The 19,501-nt window shown below is 33.9% G+C and overlaps 1 protein-coding gene across 5 annotated transcripts in view; it reads left to right on the forward strand.

The window, feature by feature from the left end:
• Window positions 1–19,501, forward strand: part of SPAG16 (sperm associated antigen 16) — a 1,158,987-nt gene that overhangs the window by 23,658 nt on the left and 1,115,828 nt on the right. For 4 of the 5 annotated variants that reach the window (XM_077956655.1, XM_001082826.5, XM_077956652.1 and 1 more), the window contains 2 exons: window positions 3,504–3,622; window positions 10,649–10,786. In XM_077956655.1, the coding sequence (XP_077812781.1) occupies window positions 3,504–3,622; window positions 10,649–10,786 (257 nt within the window). The remainder of the gene's footprint in view (window positions 1–3,503; window positions 3,623–10,648; window positions 10,787–19,501) is intronic. The other variant, XM_028831079.2, reaches the window with a different exon arrangement.

A 19,501-nucleotide genomic window follows, 5' to 3' on the forward strand; every position in this document is an offset into this window, starting at 1 on the left:
GGCAGGTCCAGAAATTCCATTTGAATGCAAAAGCCTGGATTCAGGGACCTCAAAGGGCCCACTTGGTGTTCTACCCAACTAGGGCCAAGCTAGTACTTAATCTGCAAGAAAAAGTCTCCTTTACTCTTTCATTTCTTTTTCTCAAGCAGAAAGAATCTCTTCCCATAGCCACCACACCTCTCTGTATGTGCTAGTTCACACCTGAAGCCAGCTTGTCTCTGAGTCTCATTCACGACCCACGGCAAGTAGTGCCTGGCTACTGTTGCTGATTATTTAGGACCCAAGGACTCTTTAGTCAGCAAGTCATAAATCCTGCCAGGACTGGGTTCTTCCTTTCAAGGTGGTGGGTTCCCTTTTGGCTCAAGGAGTTTCTAGAAATGTTGTTTGGGAGCTAGGGCCTAGAATGGAGGCCTCAGGACCCTGCTTGGTGCCCTACCCTACTGTTGCTGAGCTGGTATCTATATTGCAAGACAAAGTTCTCTTTACTCTTCTCTCCTCAAGTGGAAGGAAGGAGTCTCTCCTGGAGTTGTGAGCTGCACTGCCCGGGGTCAGGGGAGGTGTGGCACAAGCCTCACTTGACTGCCCTGGCTGTTATCTCACTAAGTCGTGTGCTCCTTAAGTCCACTGGCTCTGAGCCCAGCATAGCATCAGAATTTCCCAAAGAATTACAGTCTTTGTGGTGTAGACTGCCTTTCAAGTTTATTTAGTACCCCAGAACCCTTTAGCCCGTGGTGGTGAGGCTTTCTGGAACTCAGGTTCTGACTGCTGGGATGGGCAAGTCCCCTCTTGCTAGGGCTGGTTTAAATGCTCCCTCTGTGGGTGATGGCTGAGTTCTGCCTGGTGTTGCTTTCTGCCATGATGATGCAGCACTATTTTCTAATGTAAAAGATTCCATAATCACTGAAGTCTTCCTCCCACAGGACAGAGATTTTATCTCCATGCCACTTGGCCACTGCCAGGGTATGGGGGAGGTGTGGTGTCAGCAACTCCAGACTGTCTTTTCTGCCTTCTTCAGTGCCTCTTTCAGCGATATGAAGTTAAAGCCTGGTATTGTGATTACTCACTTGATTTTTGGTTCTTATGAAGTTGCCTTTTTGTGTGAATAGTTCTTCAGTTTGGTGTTCCTGCAGGGTTAATGATCGGAGGCTTCTATTCAGCCATCTTGTACTGCCTCCTTCCAAATTATTCTGCTTGAACTTTACAAATGTAATTTTACACTCTACCCATTTGCCAGGATTTTTTGTAGCCCCCAAATTTGCCTCATCTCACCACTATTGTGAATATCATAGCAGCTATCAGTAATAAACATCAGTGTTGAATTATATATAGCACTTTTGGAAAGAATTTTTGGGGCAGCAAAGATCCTCTTTCTTCATTGGATTTCTATGTAAACATTCTGTATATTCTGTGTAACCTGTTATATAACCATTACCAGCTTGGGAAAGAGAAGGCGAAAGGAAAACTTGCTGCTGAGTTTCTGTAGGTGAGAATAGATCTGCTTATTCAAATGGTCAGCAAACAAATTAGTGACTTCTTGCCAATGCGAAGAAAATGACAGCACTCAAGAGATGATGATTCTTTTTGTTTTTAATTTTATTTTTATTGAGCAGCACTTCATTCTGTAAAATAGAATTAGTATTCCCTATTCCTTGGTATTTTTAGGAAACTACCAATTATTTGATTTATTTTGTACCTGACTTAAATGATATGATAGTTTTTATGGCTGTACCAGTTTCATTTGTTGGTTGCTGAAATGTCTTCATTTTCTAGTTTTACGTCTGCTAAGATGTTCTGTCAGAGTACTACATACAGTTTGAGTATCTTTTATCCAAAAGGCTTAGGACCAGAGTGTTTCAGATTTTGGATTTTTTTTTCAGATATTGGAATATTTGCAAATATGTATCAATGATAATGACATTTGGAAAATAAGGTTTAGTGTTATTCAAGTTCAAAGCTTGAGGATAGCCACCTGGGAAACACAGTCTCCAATAGAATGAGTGAGCATTCCAAAGTGGGGAAGTTAAGTTTTCACTTATATAGGCAGAAACAGAAGTTAACAGGGTTGCAACATTTTCCTTACAAGGTCATTACGTAGTTTGTAACGATTTGATTGATTACAGCTTGCTGCATTCCAAGGAAGATTGCTTCAACATTTTGCAAGGAAGGGCAGTGTTCTAAAGGGGTCTGATCTCTGGTGGTATTCCATCTTTCCTAATCATTTTTAGGACAATAATGAAGACATTTAATCTATAATCAAAAAAGCAGAAGTTGCAGCTGCATGCTCTGTGGCTCAGGCCACATAATCCCATTCCTCTCAAGCCTTAATAAATACAAAGTTCCAAAAGCTTTAGGTTTGGATTATTTAGTTTCACATACACACTAAGATCTCTTGGGACTGGGACCCAGTTCTAAACATGAAATTCATTTATGTTTCATATACACCTTTTACACATAGCCTGAAGGTAATTTTATACAGTATTTTAAATAATTTTGTATATAAAACAAAGTTTTTGTTAAGTACTTGCATGTGGAAATTTTTACCTGTGGTGTCATGTTGGTGCTTCAAAATTTGTGGCTATTGGAGCATTTCAGATTTTGGATTTTTGGATTAGGGATTGCTCAACTTGTACTTTAGGTTTTGAGGGCCATAAGGACTCTGTGGCTACTAGTCAACTGTCTCATGTAGTGCAAATGCATCCAAACATAATATGTAAACAAATGGGCATGGGCATGCTGTGCTCTAACAAACTTTATTTGTAAGAACTGTTAGTTAACCCCTGATCTAGTTGATAGACTGACTGACTTCCATATGGAATAGTAGTGTAATCTCCTTTTGTCAGTAATTATTTCCTCCATAGTGTTTCTAAAAGTCATGGTACTAAAATTATTATATTTCTTTTTAAATGATAATTAAAAGGATTAAAAGGTCCATGCATTCTTTTTTCTTTTTTTTGGTTAACATGCTATGTGCTATTGAAAGGGCAAACCTACCTTCTTACTATCCTTTAGGCAATCCAGTCACACTCCTGCTGCAGGGCCTTTGCACTTACTGATGCAGATACAAACCAGAACATAAGGCATTCTGCCTCTTTGTCTATATTTATGCTAAGATAACAGTTTTATCAGTGATATCTTCACCACCCTAAATACGTAGCAACCCAGCTTCACATGAATACTTGTCCTACACCTGGTTCTATCTTAAATCCTCTACTTTCTCCCCACCCCAAGGTACTTAGTATCATCTATCATAGTATATGTTTTTTATTTAGTTACTCATATTCTGTCTCCATCCACTTGACTAATAGATATGAGGATAGAGATTTGTTTGCTTTCATCTGCTTTATCCCCAGTAATTAAAATATTAATGGTTCCTGGCATATAACAGTCAACAAACATTGTTGAAAAAAAATGAATGGATGAATGAATGAGTTGAAGTCTTAACCTATATCGTTAATTAATGCTTTGATGTTTTCAAAATGAATAAATGCACATTTAAATTTCAGGAACGGAAAACAGTTCTTCCTTCAAAGCCTGCAGTACCTGAAGTGATAGAAGACTTTCTCTGCAATTTCTTGATCAAAATGGGAATGACCAGAACTCTTGATTGCTTTCAGTCTGAATGGTAAACAATTATGTAGATAAATAGTTCTCTTAAAATTCTAACATTTAACTTGTACACTTTTAAGTGTCTTGACTTTGAAATGACTCAGCCTATGAAAAATGACTAGAAACTTTTCCCATCTCCAGCCCTGAAACCACAACACACACACACACACACACACACACACACACAAACCAGAATAGCAATTACAAAGAAATTTTTATTAAACATCTTTCCCAAATATTTAAGTTTAAGTAATTTTCAAAAAATCAAGAAACTTGAATATCCTGTGGAGTTATAAAACGCAAAGATACTTTATGAAAACATTTCCTAGTATTTTTGTATAATTATTGAGAGTATTTCCTGTATTTAGACATTATACTAAACAGTACTGCTTTACTTGCTTATTTTATTTATAGTGTAATGGCTTGTCTTTTTCTACTCACATAGCTGATTAATTATATTTCTATGAATATTCTTCATTTAGAAGTAAGTGGAATTGTATTTTGAATATCACTTAAACACAAGATTTTCTTGTTATAATTGAAAATTTTAATAACTAGTTATGAAAATCAGCAGGTGTACCTTTTGTACCTTTATTCCTTTGTACAGTAATAATGTCACCAGGCGTATTTTCCATTTCCTGACATTGTTTAAATAAATTTATTAAATGATTAGATATGAAAATATATTTGAACTTTAATAGCTATTGCATATTCTAGAAAAGGGGATTAATATATCTAAAGATGTTTATAATTAGGACTAATTCCTAATTTTAAATAAATTTGCAATGTATGGATAATTTGCAATTTTTACTCATCCAGCTGTGGTATAAATTTTTATTGTTTGCTTTTTTTGGTTCTCATCTTCTGATAACATTCTCGTAAGAGCAATCAGTTTTATTATTTTAAATTGCACATCTAACATTAATTTTATGAGAATTATTTTTCATTAATACAGTCTAAGAAAAACAAAGTTCAGTGGAAGAAAAATAATGCTGCTTCTCTTAGATTTAGAAATTGTGTGAATTATTTTAAATAATTTTTAATAAAAATATCCCTAAGAAATATAATTACAAATGTTCTAGAAAATGTATTTTTTGTAAAAGTAGGTAGATGATTAATTTACAGTGCTAATAAAGTAAAAGATTAATATGATTCATTTAACTTTCTGTCTTCCAACAATGTGTGTTAGGACATGTGATGCTTATATGTTAGGCCAGTCCAAAGTGTAAAATGATTTTCTTAGAATAGTGTGGATCCAAGTATACTGTTAACAATCTGGTGACTATTGTCATATTTTCCTTTTAGATTTAGCAATTTGAACTGATGAGATGAAACTTCAGGAAACTAAGATTAGTGTTAATATTAGGATTTAAAGTCCTCCCAAGCTAGGCATACTAGTCATAAGATAAAATTGGTATAACGCATCTCTTTATGAGTTTAGAATATTGTGGTTCAGGTAATTTTATCCTTATCCCTAGCTGCCAGTTTGCAATGAGATTACATTGTATTGAATACCTTATTTCATATGAAACATTTTTTATTTTGATTAGAAAACTTTACCTATTCTACATAGTAAAATTATAGGAAAATTAAATGTATTATTTTTTATCATTTTTACCACAGGAGAAAACACTTAGAATATATAATTGCTATGAATTCACTTAATCATTCAAAACATGACCAAACAGGGATTTTCCTTTGTTAGTTTGTTAAAATAAGCAAACAAACAAAACACTGGGCAGTAAAATTTGACATAGGTTCTTTCACTCCTCAAGCGGAAAATGCAATGAATCCTTTAAATCCAGGGTTAGAAAACTAAGATCCTTGGGCCAAATCTGGCCTGCCTCCTGATTTTTAAAATAAAATCTTATTGAAACACAGACATGACCTTTCTTTGGGTATTGTATATGGCTACTTTCACTCTGTAAAAGCAAAGTTAATTAGTCACAACAGGGGTGATGTGGCCTGTAAAGATAGTTTTGCAAATTCTAAAATATTTATTCTCTGACCCTTTACAGAAAAGAGTTGCCAGAATGTAGTAGGAATTTGTTCTGTGAACCACGAAAAATTTCCATTGCAGGTTTAGTCAATGCTTCAATTCTATTTGTATGCCTATTTTAGAATTATCAATGGACAACAATAATTTCTCGGGGGGAGAAATTAAAGAAGAAATTAAAATGGAGAAAATATGGTAATCTAATTCCAGTACCTGTACCTCAGCATATGTCATCCGTCTGTCTTCCTACACTGACTGTTCCCCTATTAACATTGTCAGAACTACTCACCCTAAAGATACATTCCTACTCTTTTTTTGCCTTTTACTACCACTTCTTTTTAAACCGTTTTTCCCTTTCCAGCCAATGTTTTGAAAACAAAGTTTAAATTTTTTTTCTTTCTTCACCTTTTTACTTCCTATTCAACACTTGGTTCTCTCCAGTTTGGCCTGTTCGCACCATTTCACTGAAGGTAGGGTGGTAATGAAAATGCTATCAAAAGTAATAGTACAATTATTTATGACACTTAATTACTAATTTAATTTTTTTGTAATAATGGAAGAGTTTGCAAATTAAGAGTATATTTCATTAATTTGCATAAAATAAATTTTACAGCTTTTAGACAATAAAATTTGTCATAACATTTAATCACTTAAATGTGAGCAGTACAGTTACAACTTTCTGGGGATGGTTAAGTTTTAAAGCCAGAGCCTAGAATTAAAATTACCCTTGATATAGCCCTTATGTTGCCCAAGTATGTACAAGAAATATGTGTGGTGGTGTGTATACATTAATGACTCACAGTGAACACTACACAAATATTTGTTCCTTTGTAATTTAATCTTATTGCTGTTTCTTCAATTGGTGAGGTCTTGGCTTCTAGTTATATGTCCCATAAGAATATTTTTTCCCCAGTCATTATTAAGTTAAACACAGGAGTGTAGTGACTCTTCTACATAACATAAAAGTTAGCAAAAGCTAATTTTTGCTGTGTTACATTATGATAAATTTGACCACTGTAAATACATCTGCACAGATTTATGTACTATGATATTAAGGCAACATTTTAGGTGAGTATTTAATTAAAATTTTTAAAACAAAATTAATATCATGTTTATTAAATATGAGGGATTTAAAAATATTTAAGAGGGTGAAGGCTTAGGCTTATGCAGAAATGTACTTTGTATCATTTTTATTGATATAGTATATTCTCATGCATTATTTCATTTACTTCTCCCAACAACTGTATCGAGCAGGTAGCCACAGCCGTATTTCTATTTTAGGGATGAGGAAAGGGGATAGGGAGATTAGGAAGTCTCCTCAGTGAGTGTCACCAAGTCATAGCCAGTAAGTGGCAGAGTCAACCTAGGGACATACTGATCTTAAAGACCAGTCTTCTAACCACAAGGCTATATTGTGCAATTATACAAGAGAATCTTGGAAAAAATTAATAAAGGTGCCTTTTGGTTTGGCTGGATACTAAAAGGACTTAAGAAAATATTAATTTAGAATCCAAATTTGTGCCTATTTTCTATATTGGTTTGAGGAATCATGGGGCGGGTAATAAACATTTCAACTGTGCTATATTTTTCCTGAGAGGGACTGTCTGGTTCTAAGTGATAGTCACAACAGTGCTGGGGATTCTAACATCCTCAGTTTGTACAGTAATTAAAATAATTTTGTCTATGTTGGTAATATATTTCCCTAAATCTTTATGAAAACATGAGGGAAAAGTTCTCATTGTAGGCTTCTTATAAGGAGATTATAATCTAGATGACCTTTCCCCTGTCTTTTACCTCCTATGCCTTGGGTGCCACCATGAGGGAAAAATAATCCTTATTCTTCTGACACCATTTATATGTTTACTGGAATTCTGTCATAATATTCATCATTTATGGCATTGGGTCTTAAATGCATTTGGTATGTAGACAAAATTTTATGAAATTTCTATGCACTTTCTCCCTGAAATTCATATATATTCTCCATCTCTACATAATTCTAAGTAGTTTATGGATCTCCTGGTAAATATTAAGAGCATTAATGCAATTTTATTAGTGATAATTTATTGGCAGTTTCATTGAGAGCAAATTATATTTCAAATCTCTAATAGTTATGGCAGTCTTCTTTCCCACCTGAACACTTTTCAGTCTTACTTTAAGAGTGAGTGAAAAAGAAGAAAGAAATAAAAAGTCAGGATATTTCTTAAAAGAACAGATACATGCAAACTGAAGTAAACCACAAAAATATTATGTATGATAATTCAGATTTTATTGAGAAGTATACTTCTGTAGTTTGTGCATTAAGATTCCTAATTACTTGTATTATTATCTAAAAATGAGCTTAAAGTCATCTTTCATATTTTTATATGGATGGCAGAAAATTTACCTGATAATTTTTGAATATCCTGAGATATATACTATGTAATAAATGTTGTATTTGGATTTGTGCTTCTTTTATCACATATTATTTTATTTATAGTGTTTAATTTAGAGGAAAAAGTATTAAATCACTTTTTTCCTCATAGAAAATTTCTCTAGTGGTTTTCCCACATTGAGTAAAGCAAGGTGCTGAAAATCAATTTTATGGTCAGAAAAAGCTTATGGTCTAATACTTCAATCAATCACTATGTCTTCTCTTCTGAGATAAGTATAAATCACATTCCTAGTACAGATGACTTACTGAATTTATGATTCAATTGATACCTATTTCCTGTTTTATAAATTGTGGCAAATATGATGGAATATTGATTCAATTATCTTAATCTTCAGGATATTCTATGGGGGGGGTCCTCTTGCTCTTTTTTTAAGAAAAAATCGTATATCACACAAAATATGTGACTTTATAAATATGTAACATTATTAAATTATGATTTATAATATGAAACTACTGATAATTTATAATTTTTAGCTCTAATATTTAGCTCATCTAGAGCAAGCTTTGTAGGGATTTATTAATAACTTTATTACTTGAAATATTTTTCTATGCTCAAATTGTTTTTTTTTAACTTTATTAATTTCCATACACAGTGATTAAAATTGTAATTATTTACAATCTACCATTGATTCTCTGATGTTGCTTCTTACTTCACTGAGAAAATACAAGTTCCATCTCTCCCACCTCCCTCTTTACCACCCCGCTGCCTCTGGCCTCCAGTGTTCTCTTCTCTCGCAGACTCTAATGTTACCTGAAGCCAGCTCTCATCTTGTCTGCTTGATACCAACCCCTCTCACTGACTTAAGGATACTACTCTTGTAATCATCCCTCTTTTACCTCTATTGTCAGTTTTTTCCCTCTTTGCTGGGTCATTCCCATAAGCATACAGATGTACAATAATATCTCACATTTTAAAAAAGGAAGAGAAGAACCACCCTAGATTTCATATCTTCTTCTAAGTTCATCTTGATTCCCTATGCTCTGCTTTAGAGCATATCTCCTTGAAAAAAGTTTGTTGCCACTTCCTCATTTCCTAGTCTCTCAGTCATTCTCTCAGTTTGTCTTTTGTCCCCATGACTCTATTGAAAACTTCCTTTTTTTTTTTTTCAATAGTGACGTTCACAGTGCCAACTTCAGTGATTGATTCTCAGTATTCTTTTCAGACTCCTGGCAGCATTGGTCACTGTTGTTCATTTCTTCCTTTTTAGAACACTTTCTTCATTTGCCCCCTGGGCACAACTCTCAGATTATCCCCCTATTTCACAGGCCTCTCTAGCTTAGTCTTTTTTGGTAGTGTTTTCCCCTCAACTTGGAAGCAGTGAAGTGTTTATGGCTCACTCCTAGGACCTCTTCATTTCTTTCTTTCTTTACTTGCATTTCTCACTGCCTAGCTGGTCTCTTTCAGTCTCATCACTTTAAATAGTATCTGTAATGTTGATTACCAAATTGCCCACCCTTTTTTCCGGAACTCCGAATGTGTATACTCAACGTTTATCTTCACTTAAATGTCTGCTAGGCATGTTACATTTAACACGAATGGAAACAATCCCTTAATTACTCCAACCACTCTTGCTCCTCCTGCGTTTGTCCCCACTTAGTAAATAAATGGCTATCTGTTGCTCAGCCTAAAACCCTGGAGTCGCACTTGCCTTCTCTCATTTACCAACACCTGACAGTTGATCCATCAGATAGTCCCGCTGGCCCCACCTTGACAGCATTTCTAGAAGGTACTTACTTCTCATAATCTCCAGCGCTACCAACTTTCTTCAAGCCACCATGCTCTCTCCTTGACTATTGCAATAGCCTGCTAACTGGTCTCTCTGATTCTATGCTTGCTAGACTAATCCCTTTAAAACATAAATCTGGTCAGTGTCACTTGTCTCAAAACCTTCCTATGGTTTACTTCTGATTCAGAGTAAAATTGCATTCCTCACCATGGCTCCCTGCTGTTTTCCTGACTCATCTTTCACCACTCTCTTCTTGGTCACTTAGTTGGCTTCAGTTCCAGGCACACCAGGTACCCTGGCTGTTTGTTGTTTCTTGTAGTTGCCAAGCACGTCCTTGGTTCAGGGCCATTGCATTTACTTTTCCATCTGGCCCAGCTGCTTCTCTCCCAACTATCCACATAATACAGTCCTTCATTTCCTTTAGATCTCTGTTCAGGTATCACTTTGTCAGTCATATTTGTCATTCATGCCCACCCTATGTAAAACAGCACAAGCACGGCCATCAGTGTTTCCACCTCACTCTTCCTGTATCTTTTCGCCATCTTATTTAACTTCATAGAACTCATCACCCTCACCACTAGAATGGAAACTCCATGAAATAGGGACTTAGACATTTTTGTCAATTTTACTGTTGTCTAGACCAGTGCCTGGAACATAGGAGATGTTCTGTTATTATATTTTATATACCATGATGGTATTGGTACCTAGAAGTCATATTTTATTCTAAAATATATTATGAATGTTGGACATTTTAACTTATAAATGTAACTAACACTGCAAGTAATTACTATAAATACTCCCTGAGACTTAACTTTTCGAATTGTACATAAATTAAGCCAATTTGGCAGAAAGAAATGACATAAACCCTTTTGTTTGATTTTATCCTAGGTATGAGTTAATACAGAAAGGAGTGACTGAACTTAGAACTGTTGGGAATGTTCCAGATGTCTACACCCAGATTATGCTTTTGGAAAATGAGAACAAAAATTTAAAGAAAGATTTGAAGCACTACAAACAAGCAGCTGAGTATGTTACTTTTTAAATGACATTTTCTTATTTTTCTTTTGGACTAAATAAAGAGTTGAATGAAGTTGATTATATGTAATGTACCAGAGCCTTAATTTTGGAAAACTGGATTTTTCTAGTTGTAAAAAATGTGAGAGGCTTCACTACCACATTAATTAAACAGATGATCAGAACTATCATAATTGTAACTTACCAACAAGAAGGGAATGCAGGGAGTTGTTTAGGAGATGGTACATTTGTTATATAACATTCACTTCCTTATGTATTTGATAGTCTTTTCATGGTTTATAACATTTTCTCCTGTAAAGAGACTAATTTCTGAAATAATAATTAAATTTATAGAAAGCCGAGAGGAAAATGCTAGTTTATTCCTAGTAGAGGAATTTCGGTATTTGAAAATTCTCCAGAAGGAATAATATAAACTGTGGACTTTGAGTGACAATGGTATGTAGGTTCATCAGTTGTTAACCAATGTACCTGTCTGTTGTGGGCTGTTGATAATGGGGAAGGCTGTGCATGTGTGGGAGTAGGAGGTGTATGGGACATCTCTGTATCTTCTAATCAATTTTGCTATGAACTTAAAACTGCTCTAAAAATAAAGTTTATTAAAAAAATAAAGAGAATTATCTATACTGTTTTCCATACAGGTTGAACTAATTTACATTCCCACCAACCATGTATGAGTATTCTCTTTTCTCCACATTCTCACCAACATCTGTTATTTTTGACTTTTTAATAATAGCTGTTCTGGCTGGTGAAAGATGCTATCTCATTGTGGTTTTGACTTCAATCCAGCAATTCCACTACTGGGTATCTACCCAGTTGTATAAAAATTCCAACCATACTCTTACATTTATTGCAGCACTATTGATAGTAACAAAGTCATGGAATCAACCTAAGTGTCCATCAGCAGATGATGGGATAAAAAATGTGGCATTTATATACAATGGAATACTATTCAGCCATAAAAATGAATGAAATCAGGCCTTTTGCAGCAACATGGATGGAACTCGAGGCCATCACTCTTAGTGAAATGACTCAGAAACAGAAAGTCAAAAACCACATATTCTCACTTACAAGTAGGAGCTAAGCAATGAGTACATATGGACATACAGAATGGAATAATAGATACTGGAAACTCTAAAAGGTGGGAAAGATGGAGGAAAGTAAGGGATGGGTAAAATATCCACTACTTGGGTGATTGGTACACCAGATGCCCAGATTCATCACTATGCAATATATCCATGTAAAACAACTGCACTTTTACCCCTAAGTCTATAAAAATAAAAATATTTTTAAAAGAAAACATAAACTATCCATAATTTCACCACCCAGGGCCAGCCACTTACCATTTTGTTGAATAGCAGCCTTGACTTTCCTCAATGCGTATATATTAATGCATATTTATGAGTAACTTTTAAATATAAACTGCACTAATACCATATTTTGTAAGTTCCTTTTTCATTCAAGAGTACGTGATTAATATATTGTATGAAAATAAATTTTATTCTAACTTAGAATTACTGAAAGGAAACCTTTGTTTAGTAATTTCCTGGCATAAATTTATTCATAGAAGAGAAGCCAAATCTCTCCACACCTTTCTTTCTACAATTGATGGAAGGCATGCAATTCCTGGTGAACAATTTTAGGTAAACAGCCAGTGTTATTCTGACAAAGATTATGTGAATGCATTAATTTGGGGTGAATCTGCTCATCTGAGGCAATGTTATATGGAGAAATCAATGCCCAGATGTGAAGCAGAGTTCATATTTTATTTATTAATTCATTTTTATTAAGTATAGTTAAAAAGAGGGCCTTTCTCACTTAAAGAGGCATATTAAAACCAAAATTAGATTAATAGAATTACCATATAGGAACATAATATTAAGATTTTTGATAAGTTTAAAGAAACATGACTTTTCATTGAGAAGCAGAGAAAACATTTAAAATAAGCTCTTACTTGTGAACGATGGCAGTAAATAATTTGTATGATATCATTTATTCAAGTATTGTCCGTACTTGTAGAAATGTTTTTGCAAGGTATGTACATTTTGTATTATCTATGGATGTAATGTATCATTTAGAATTTTATATTTTACATTAGAAGTGTATGATGATTCTGAAGAATATATTACTAGAACCAGTGTTCTCTCTATTCTTTGTTCCATTTCTCAAAAGTGTTTTGTACTATTTGCCCTGATGCTCACTATGATTTTGTATATTCATCTAATGGATTCACTGGGAATTTGATACAGCATATTTCTCACAGTGCTGCCTGACACACTTTCAGTTCCTGATCTCCTTTGAATTATTGCTTGAGTTTGCTAATTTTCTGTTAAATAGATCAAAGCAGCCTCTTTATGCCATAAGTTTAGCTCCAGTGACATTGAATAGTCATTGTTAAGTACTGGTCGTTTATTGAATATTATGTTTAATAGCAATAATATAAAAAAAAATTACTCATGCAGATTATTAACTTAATGTTAAAAGAAGCCAGGATTAAAATGCATCACTCAAATAAAACATCTTGTCTCACTAAAATATCAGATTATTGTTTTAATTTTAACAGTTTGTGACTGTTTCTCAAATCTATCTCATTCAATAGAACTTAAAATCGAAAAAGTTAGACAAGGAACATTTGTGTTTGCTTTACTCTACTTGACATGGAAGATTTGAAAGGAAGCTGCTTGATCCTTAGATGCTTAATCTTTATTTTACTGAGTGGATATTAAGCATGGTGTGCTTTCACAGCACATTTTAGTAAAATGCTTCCTTATAACCTGGTTCTACTGATACATTCTTAGAAAATGGAGAATGGAGAATGAAGTTTTGTTCCGTTTTGTCAGTAGTTTTTTTGTTATACTTAATAATTGTACAAACATTTATACATATGATAATTGTACATGTGATATTTTGATACATATGTATCAAATACATTTGTACATATAATTGTACATGTGTTATTTTCGTTACATATAATGTATAGTAATCAAATCAAGAGTATTTAGGATATCTATCACCTCAAACATGATTTTTGTGTGTGTGTTGGGAACATTTTAAATCTAACTATTTTAAAATAGATGATAAATTATTGTTAACTGTAGTCACCCTACTGTGATATTGAACACTAGAACTTAACCCTTCTATCTAACTATGTTTGTATCCATTAACCAATTTCTCTTTATCTCCCCTTTCCACCCTACATCCCCCGCATACTTCCCAGCCTCTGATAATTATCATTCTCCCTGCTACCTCCATGAGATCAACTATTTTAGCTCCCATGTGAGTAAGGACACGCAATATTTGTCTTTCTGTGCCTGGCTTATTTCACTTAACATAATGATCTCCAGTTCCATATATGTTCCTGCAAATTATAGGGTTTCATTCTGTTTTTAAAAAATGGTTTAATAACATTCCATTGTGTATATGTGCCACATTTGATTTATTTATTCTTCTGTTGATGGATACTTAGGTTGATTCCACATTCTTGGCTATTGTGAATAGTGCTGCAATAAAGTTTTGAAAAAAGTTTTCCAAACTACGTCTGTCATGCTACCAGCCTGCCCCAAATGGTAGTGTTTAATCATCTAGGTTTTTCAATTTGACTTCTGAGGATAATTTTCAAATAGTAAGTAGTGACAAACATGAGATTCCCTTTATTGAACTTGAGCTAATGTTTATATTTTTAGGATTAGGATATTTCTTAAGGCAAAATAATTGTAGATATAAAATACTTTTCTAATAATAATTTTTAATACACAAAAAAGGTTGCAGATATATATTATTCTTGATTATACTAATAGCATTTAGTGATTTATCTCTAGAAAAATCAAATAAATGATACAGCTATAAAATTAATATTTATCTGGGGGAAAGTTGCCATGAAAAGAGTACTTATCTTAAAGTTCAAATACCTCGCTTCTAATACTCTGTTACTTATTAACTCAGTTTGCTGAATTACTCCCAGTTTTCTTATTGTTAACCTGGGAATCATTTTGCATAATGTTGTTAATTTCTATGGAATAATGTGATAATTAAATGAGACAAGCTATGTTAAAGAGCTTTGTAAATCACAAAGTGCTTTGAAATGTCAGCTATTATCAATAACTCTAAACGCTGTCATCTCTAGGTTTTTATTAATCACATCATTAGTATTTTTTAAATTCAGCAACGATGAAGCATGAAGAAAGAAATGAAAGGAGAAAATATTTCACACTAAAATATCATTTGAATTGCTGTAATTAAAGCAGGCAATTGTCATTTTCTCTGTTGTCAACATTACCAATTTTTGACTACAGGTTTTCTCTGTACCATCTATAAATATAGATTGTCTATCTTCCAAAATATACAGTTGGGAAATAATTATTGAGAACATTTCTGTATAGATGTTTTTATGGAGAAAATGATCTTATTAAAAATTTATAGTTCCATTGGAAGTACAAGTATTTCCCATACTGGATATTGAAGAAGAATGTTTTTCTCAGAAAAGGAGAACATAAATTTTCTATTGAAATGTAGACCTATTGTTATTTTAAATGCAGAAATCTAAAGTTGCATTTAAAGCAGGTGACCACAGTTGGAGAGATTTGGTGGTTGAACGAAGATTATAAAACATCACTTAGAATTATGTCTTTCACAGTTTAGACACTATATTCATAAACCTTGTTTTATTTGGTAGTTGTCATGCCAAAAGATTTACTTTGGTCTGAAGTTTATAAATAACTATTATGAGTTTTATTAATTACAACCTTTTTGCTTGATCTTCTTGCCTATTTTAACTAGCATTTTATGTCTTCTTCCCATAGTTTAGGCAATGCAAAAAAAAAAAAACCAAAAAACTTGTTTGGATGATTGATTCCTAAAATCACCATTATACTTGAACTTGAACATCTTGCAATCTGGCTTCCATTTCACTTTTTCTCAATTGGCCTTGGACACCAGAGAACTGTTTGACACCCAAATTTAGCAGTCTTTTTTTTCCATTTGTATATCCTGTTTTTTATTCCTATCTTCCCTTAGCATCTGTGACATCATACTGTGCTGCCCCTCCTACCTTAGTGGCAGGCTTCTTTTCCTTTTCTTAACTCCAAACAGTTGACACTTTTTAAGTACATTAGGATAACAATTGACTACATGTGAATATTGACAAATACAACTTATATTAGGTAGTGGTAAGTGCTATGAAGAAAATAACATGCGTAAAGGAGACAGACGAGGTGCTGTTTTATGTAGGATTGGTAAGAGGTGGGACAGGGGGCAGGGGAGCACATCAGAAACCTGAAGAGACTGAGGGAAAAAGCCAAGTATAAACTTGGGAAAATGGAATTCCAGGCAGAGGAAATAGGAAGTATGAAGAGCACATGGTGGAGACAGGTTGGCTTGTTAGAGGATTAGCAAGGAGGCTATACTGGCTCTAACCAGTGGGTTAGTGGTAGAGGCTTTGCTAGAAACTTGCTTTTTCCCCCAGGTGGTATGTGAAGCTAATAGTTTTGAGCAGAAGCATGTGAACAGGCTTCTGCTTGGAAAAATGCTCAATGTTACTAATTGTCAAGGAAATGCAAATCAGAAGTAAACGAGAAATTGCCTCATACTTTTCAGGATGGCTATTATTAGAAAAAAACAATAGGCCAGGCTCTGTGGCTCATGCCTGTAATCCCAGCACTTTGGGAGGCCAAGGTGGGCAGATCACAAGGTCAGGAGATTGAGACCATCTGGCTAACACGGTGAAATCCCGTCTCTACTAAAAAATACAAAAAATTAGCCAGGCGTGTTGGTGGGCGCCTGTAGTCCCAGCTACTTGGGAGGCTGAGGCGGGAGAATGGCATGAACCTAGGAGGCAGAGCTTGCAGTGAGCTGAGATCACGCCACTGTACTCCAGCCTAGGCGACAGAGCAAGACTCAAAAAAAGAAGAAAAACATAAACAATAACAAGTGTTAATGTGAATGTGGAAGAATTGGAACCCTTGCACATTACCAATGGGAATGCAAATGGTGCAGTCACCACTGAAAACAGAATAAAGGTTCCTCAAAAAATTAAAATTCGAACTACCATATGATCAAGAAATCCCACTCCTGGGTATTTATTTGAAGTGAATCAAATTGAAACCAGGATCTCAGGCAGATATTAGCATTCCTATGTTCATTAAAGCATTATTCACAACAGCCAAATTATAGAAACAACCTAAATGTTCATTGACAGATGAATAGGTAAAAAAATATGGTGCATTCATGCAATGCAATACTACTCATCCTTTAAAAAGAGGGAAATTCTGTAATGTGTGAGGACATGCATGAACCTTGAGGACACTACGGTAAGTGATATAAGCCAGTCACAGAGGGGTGATTACTGCATGATTCCCCATATATGAGATATCTAATATAGCAAAATTTATAGAATCAAAGAGTAGAATGGTGGTTTCCAGGGGACGAGGGGAGAGGAAGATGGGGCACTACTAATCAAAGGGCATAAAGTTTTAGGTAAACAAAAATGAATGCTACAGATTTGTTATGTGTCATTGTACTACAACCAACAATAGTGTATTGTACACTTAAAAATTTGTTAAGAGGGTAGATCTCATGTTACCTTCTTACTATATACTCAAAGAAAGTAAGCAGTATAGACTAATGAACCTCATAGACCTACAGGATAATCAACACTCTACTTTTGTCATTCTTTTACTCTCACCCATTCCCTACACCTCAAGTTATTATATATTTTTTACAGTTTTTTTGTTGTGCTTTATATACATTGAAATATATGTCTTAGCTATATAATTTGACAGATAAACTCTTAAACCTCCACACTTATCTCAAGGTAGAACATTTTTATCTATCCAAAAGTTTTCCTCATGTCCCTTCTCAGTTGTTCTGTGTCCTGGCAATCACTTTTCAGAAATTTTTCACTATAGATTAGTTTTGTTTGAGAATTTCATAAATGGAATCACACCATATTATTCTGTTTGGCACCTTATACTCAGCATAAAGTCTGTACAATGTATTATTTTTGCCTGTATCAGTAATTTGTTCCTCTTTATTGCTAAGTAGTACTCTGTTGTATAATGCATACTACAACTTTTTTATCCTTTTTCCATTTAGTTATTTCCAACAGTTGGTTATTAAAGATAAAACTGCTATGAACATTGAGGCACAAATATTTGATAGGAATATGTTTTCATTTCTTTTTTATAAAAGCTTAGTGGAAATTCTGGATCGGGGGATAGATGGATGTTTAACTCTGTATGAACTGCTAGTACATATTCCCACATTCAGGTTGGTCCATTTTCCTTTCTCAGTAGGAATACATGAGAATTCCAGTTGCTCCACACAGCTACTAACATTGAGTGTTATTAGTCTTTTCAAGTGTAGTCATTTTTAACTGTTGTGTTGTGGCATCTTGTGTTTTTGATATGCATTTTCTTTATAACAAATGATATTAAACATATTTTTTTTTTTGCTTTTTGACCATTCTAAAAAGCATTCTACAAAGCATTTATCCTGCTTTCTGTATGTTTATGTTGCTTGTTTGCTGAAGATATACTACTCATCCTTTAAAAATGACGAATTGTGATTGAATACAATTGTAATTGAATTGTAAGAGTTTTTTGTATATTCTGGATACAAGTGCTTTGTTAGAATATTGTGAATATTTTCTCCCAGTCTATGGCTTGTGTCTTTAATTTATTAATGGTGTCTTTTGTTGAGCAGGTACTTTAAATTTTAATGAAGCATAGCTTATCTTTTTTATGGTATTTATTTTGACATTTTATTGAATATATCATTTTCTACTATAGGTAACAGATATTCTATGTTTTCTTCTAAAACCCTTAAAATATGTATTTTTATTTCAGCATAGGATATGTTCTTAAGTTTTGTGCATCGTGTGAGGTAGAAGCTAGAAGTTAATTTTCTTTACTATAGAAACACATAATTGTTCTGGCACCATTTCTTGAGAAAATTATCTTTAAGTCTCATTTAATATCTTTGGCACTTTTATTGAAAATCAGTTGACCATTTAGAATAAGTTTGCCAATTTCCACAGACACAGGTGACGTAGGTGTGACATAGGATGGGGATTAAGTTGAAAATATAACTTGATTTTGGAAAAATATGTGTGTGTGTGTGTGCGCGCGCATATCTATTTTTTGAGGGGGAAGAATTGATACTATCACAAGTTTTTGTCCTATTTACATAGCGTATCTCTCCATTTAAGTTATATTTAATACTTTATATTTATGAAGGAACTTGAAATTTATGCCCTTCGCATTTAATTATCTAATGTTTATATTTTGTTGTTGCATTTTGAGTTCCATATAATAGGGACTATGTTTTGTGTTCCCTATATCCCCAGGGCCTATCACTGTGCCTGGTACATAGTAGGAGCTTAAGTGATTGTGTGCTATTAAACTTTTGGCTCTTTAGTTAAGCTTTTAATAATTTTTAGAGCAGTTAATTGGTGATTTTTGCCCCTTTCATGGCATTTATTTGGGGTAGGCATTATTTTCTTGGGAGTGTAACCAGTCTTTCCCCATTTTGAGTATTGTCTTCCTTTGCCAGGCTTTTACAGTAAGGAAATATAATGCAGACCAGAAAGGGTTTATTGAGAGCCCCGAAGAAAATAATACTGATTGGGATTACTAACAGGAAGATGAAAAACTACCATTTTAAAAATAATGAAATACTTCCTTTTACAATCTGCCAGAAAATATAGGCATAAAG

The sequence above is a fragment of the Macaca mulatta genome, chromosome 12 (assembly GCF_049350105.2).
Source record: "Macaca mulatta isolate MMU2019108-1 chromosome 12, T2T-MMU8v2.0, whole genome shotgun sequence".
NCBI classification, from domain to species: domain Eukaryota; kingdom Metazoa; phylum Chordata; class Mammalia; order Primates; family Cercopithecidae; genus Macaca; species Macaca mulatta.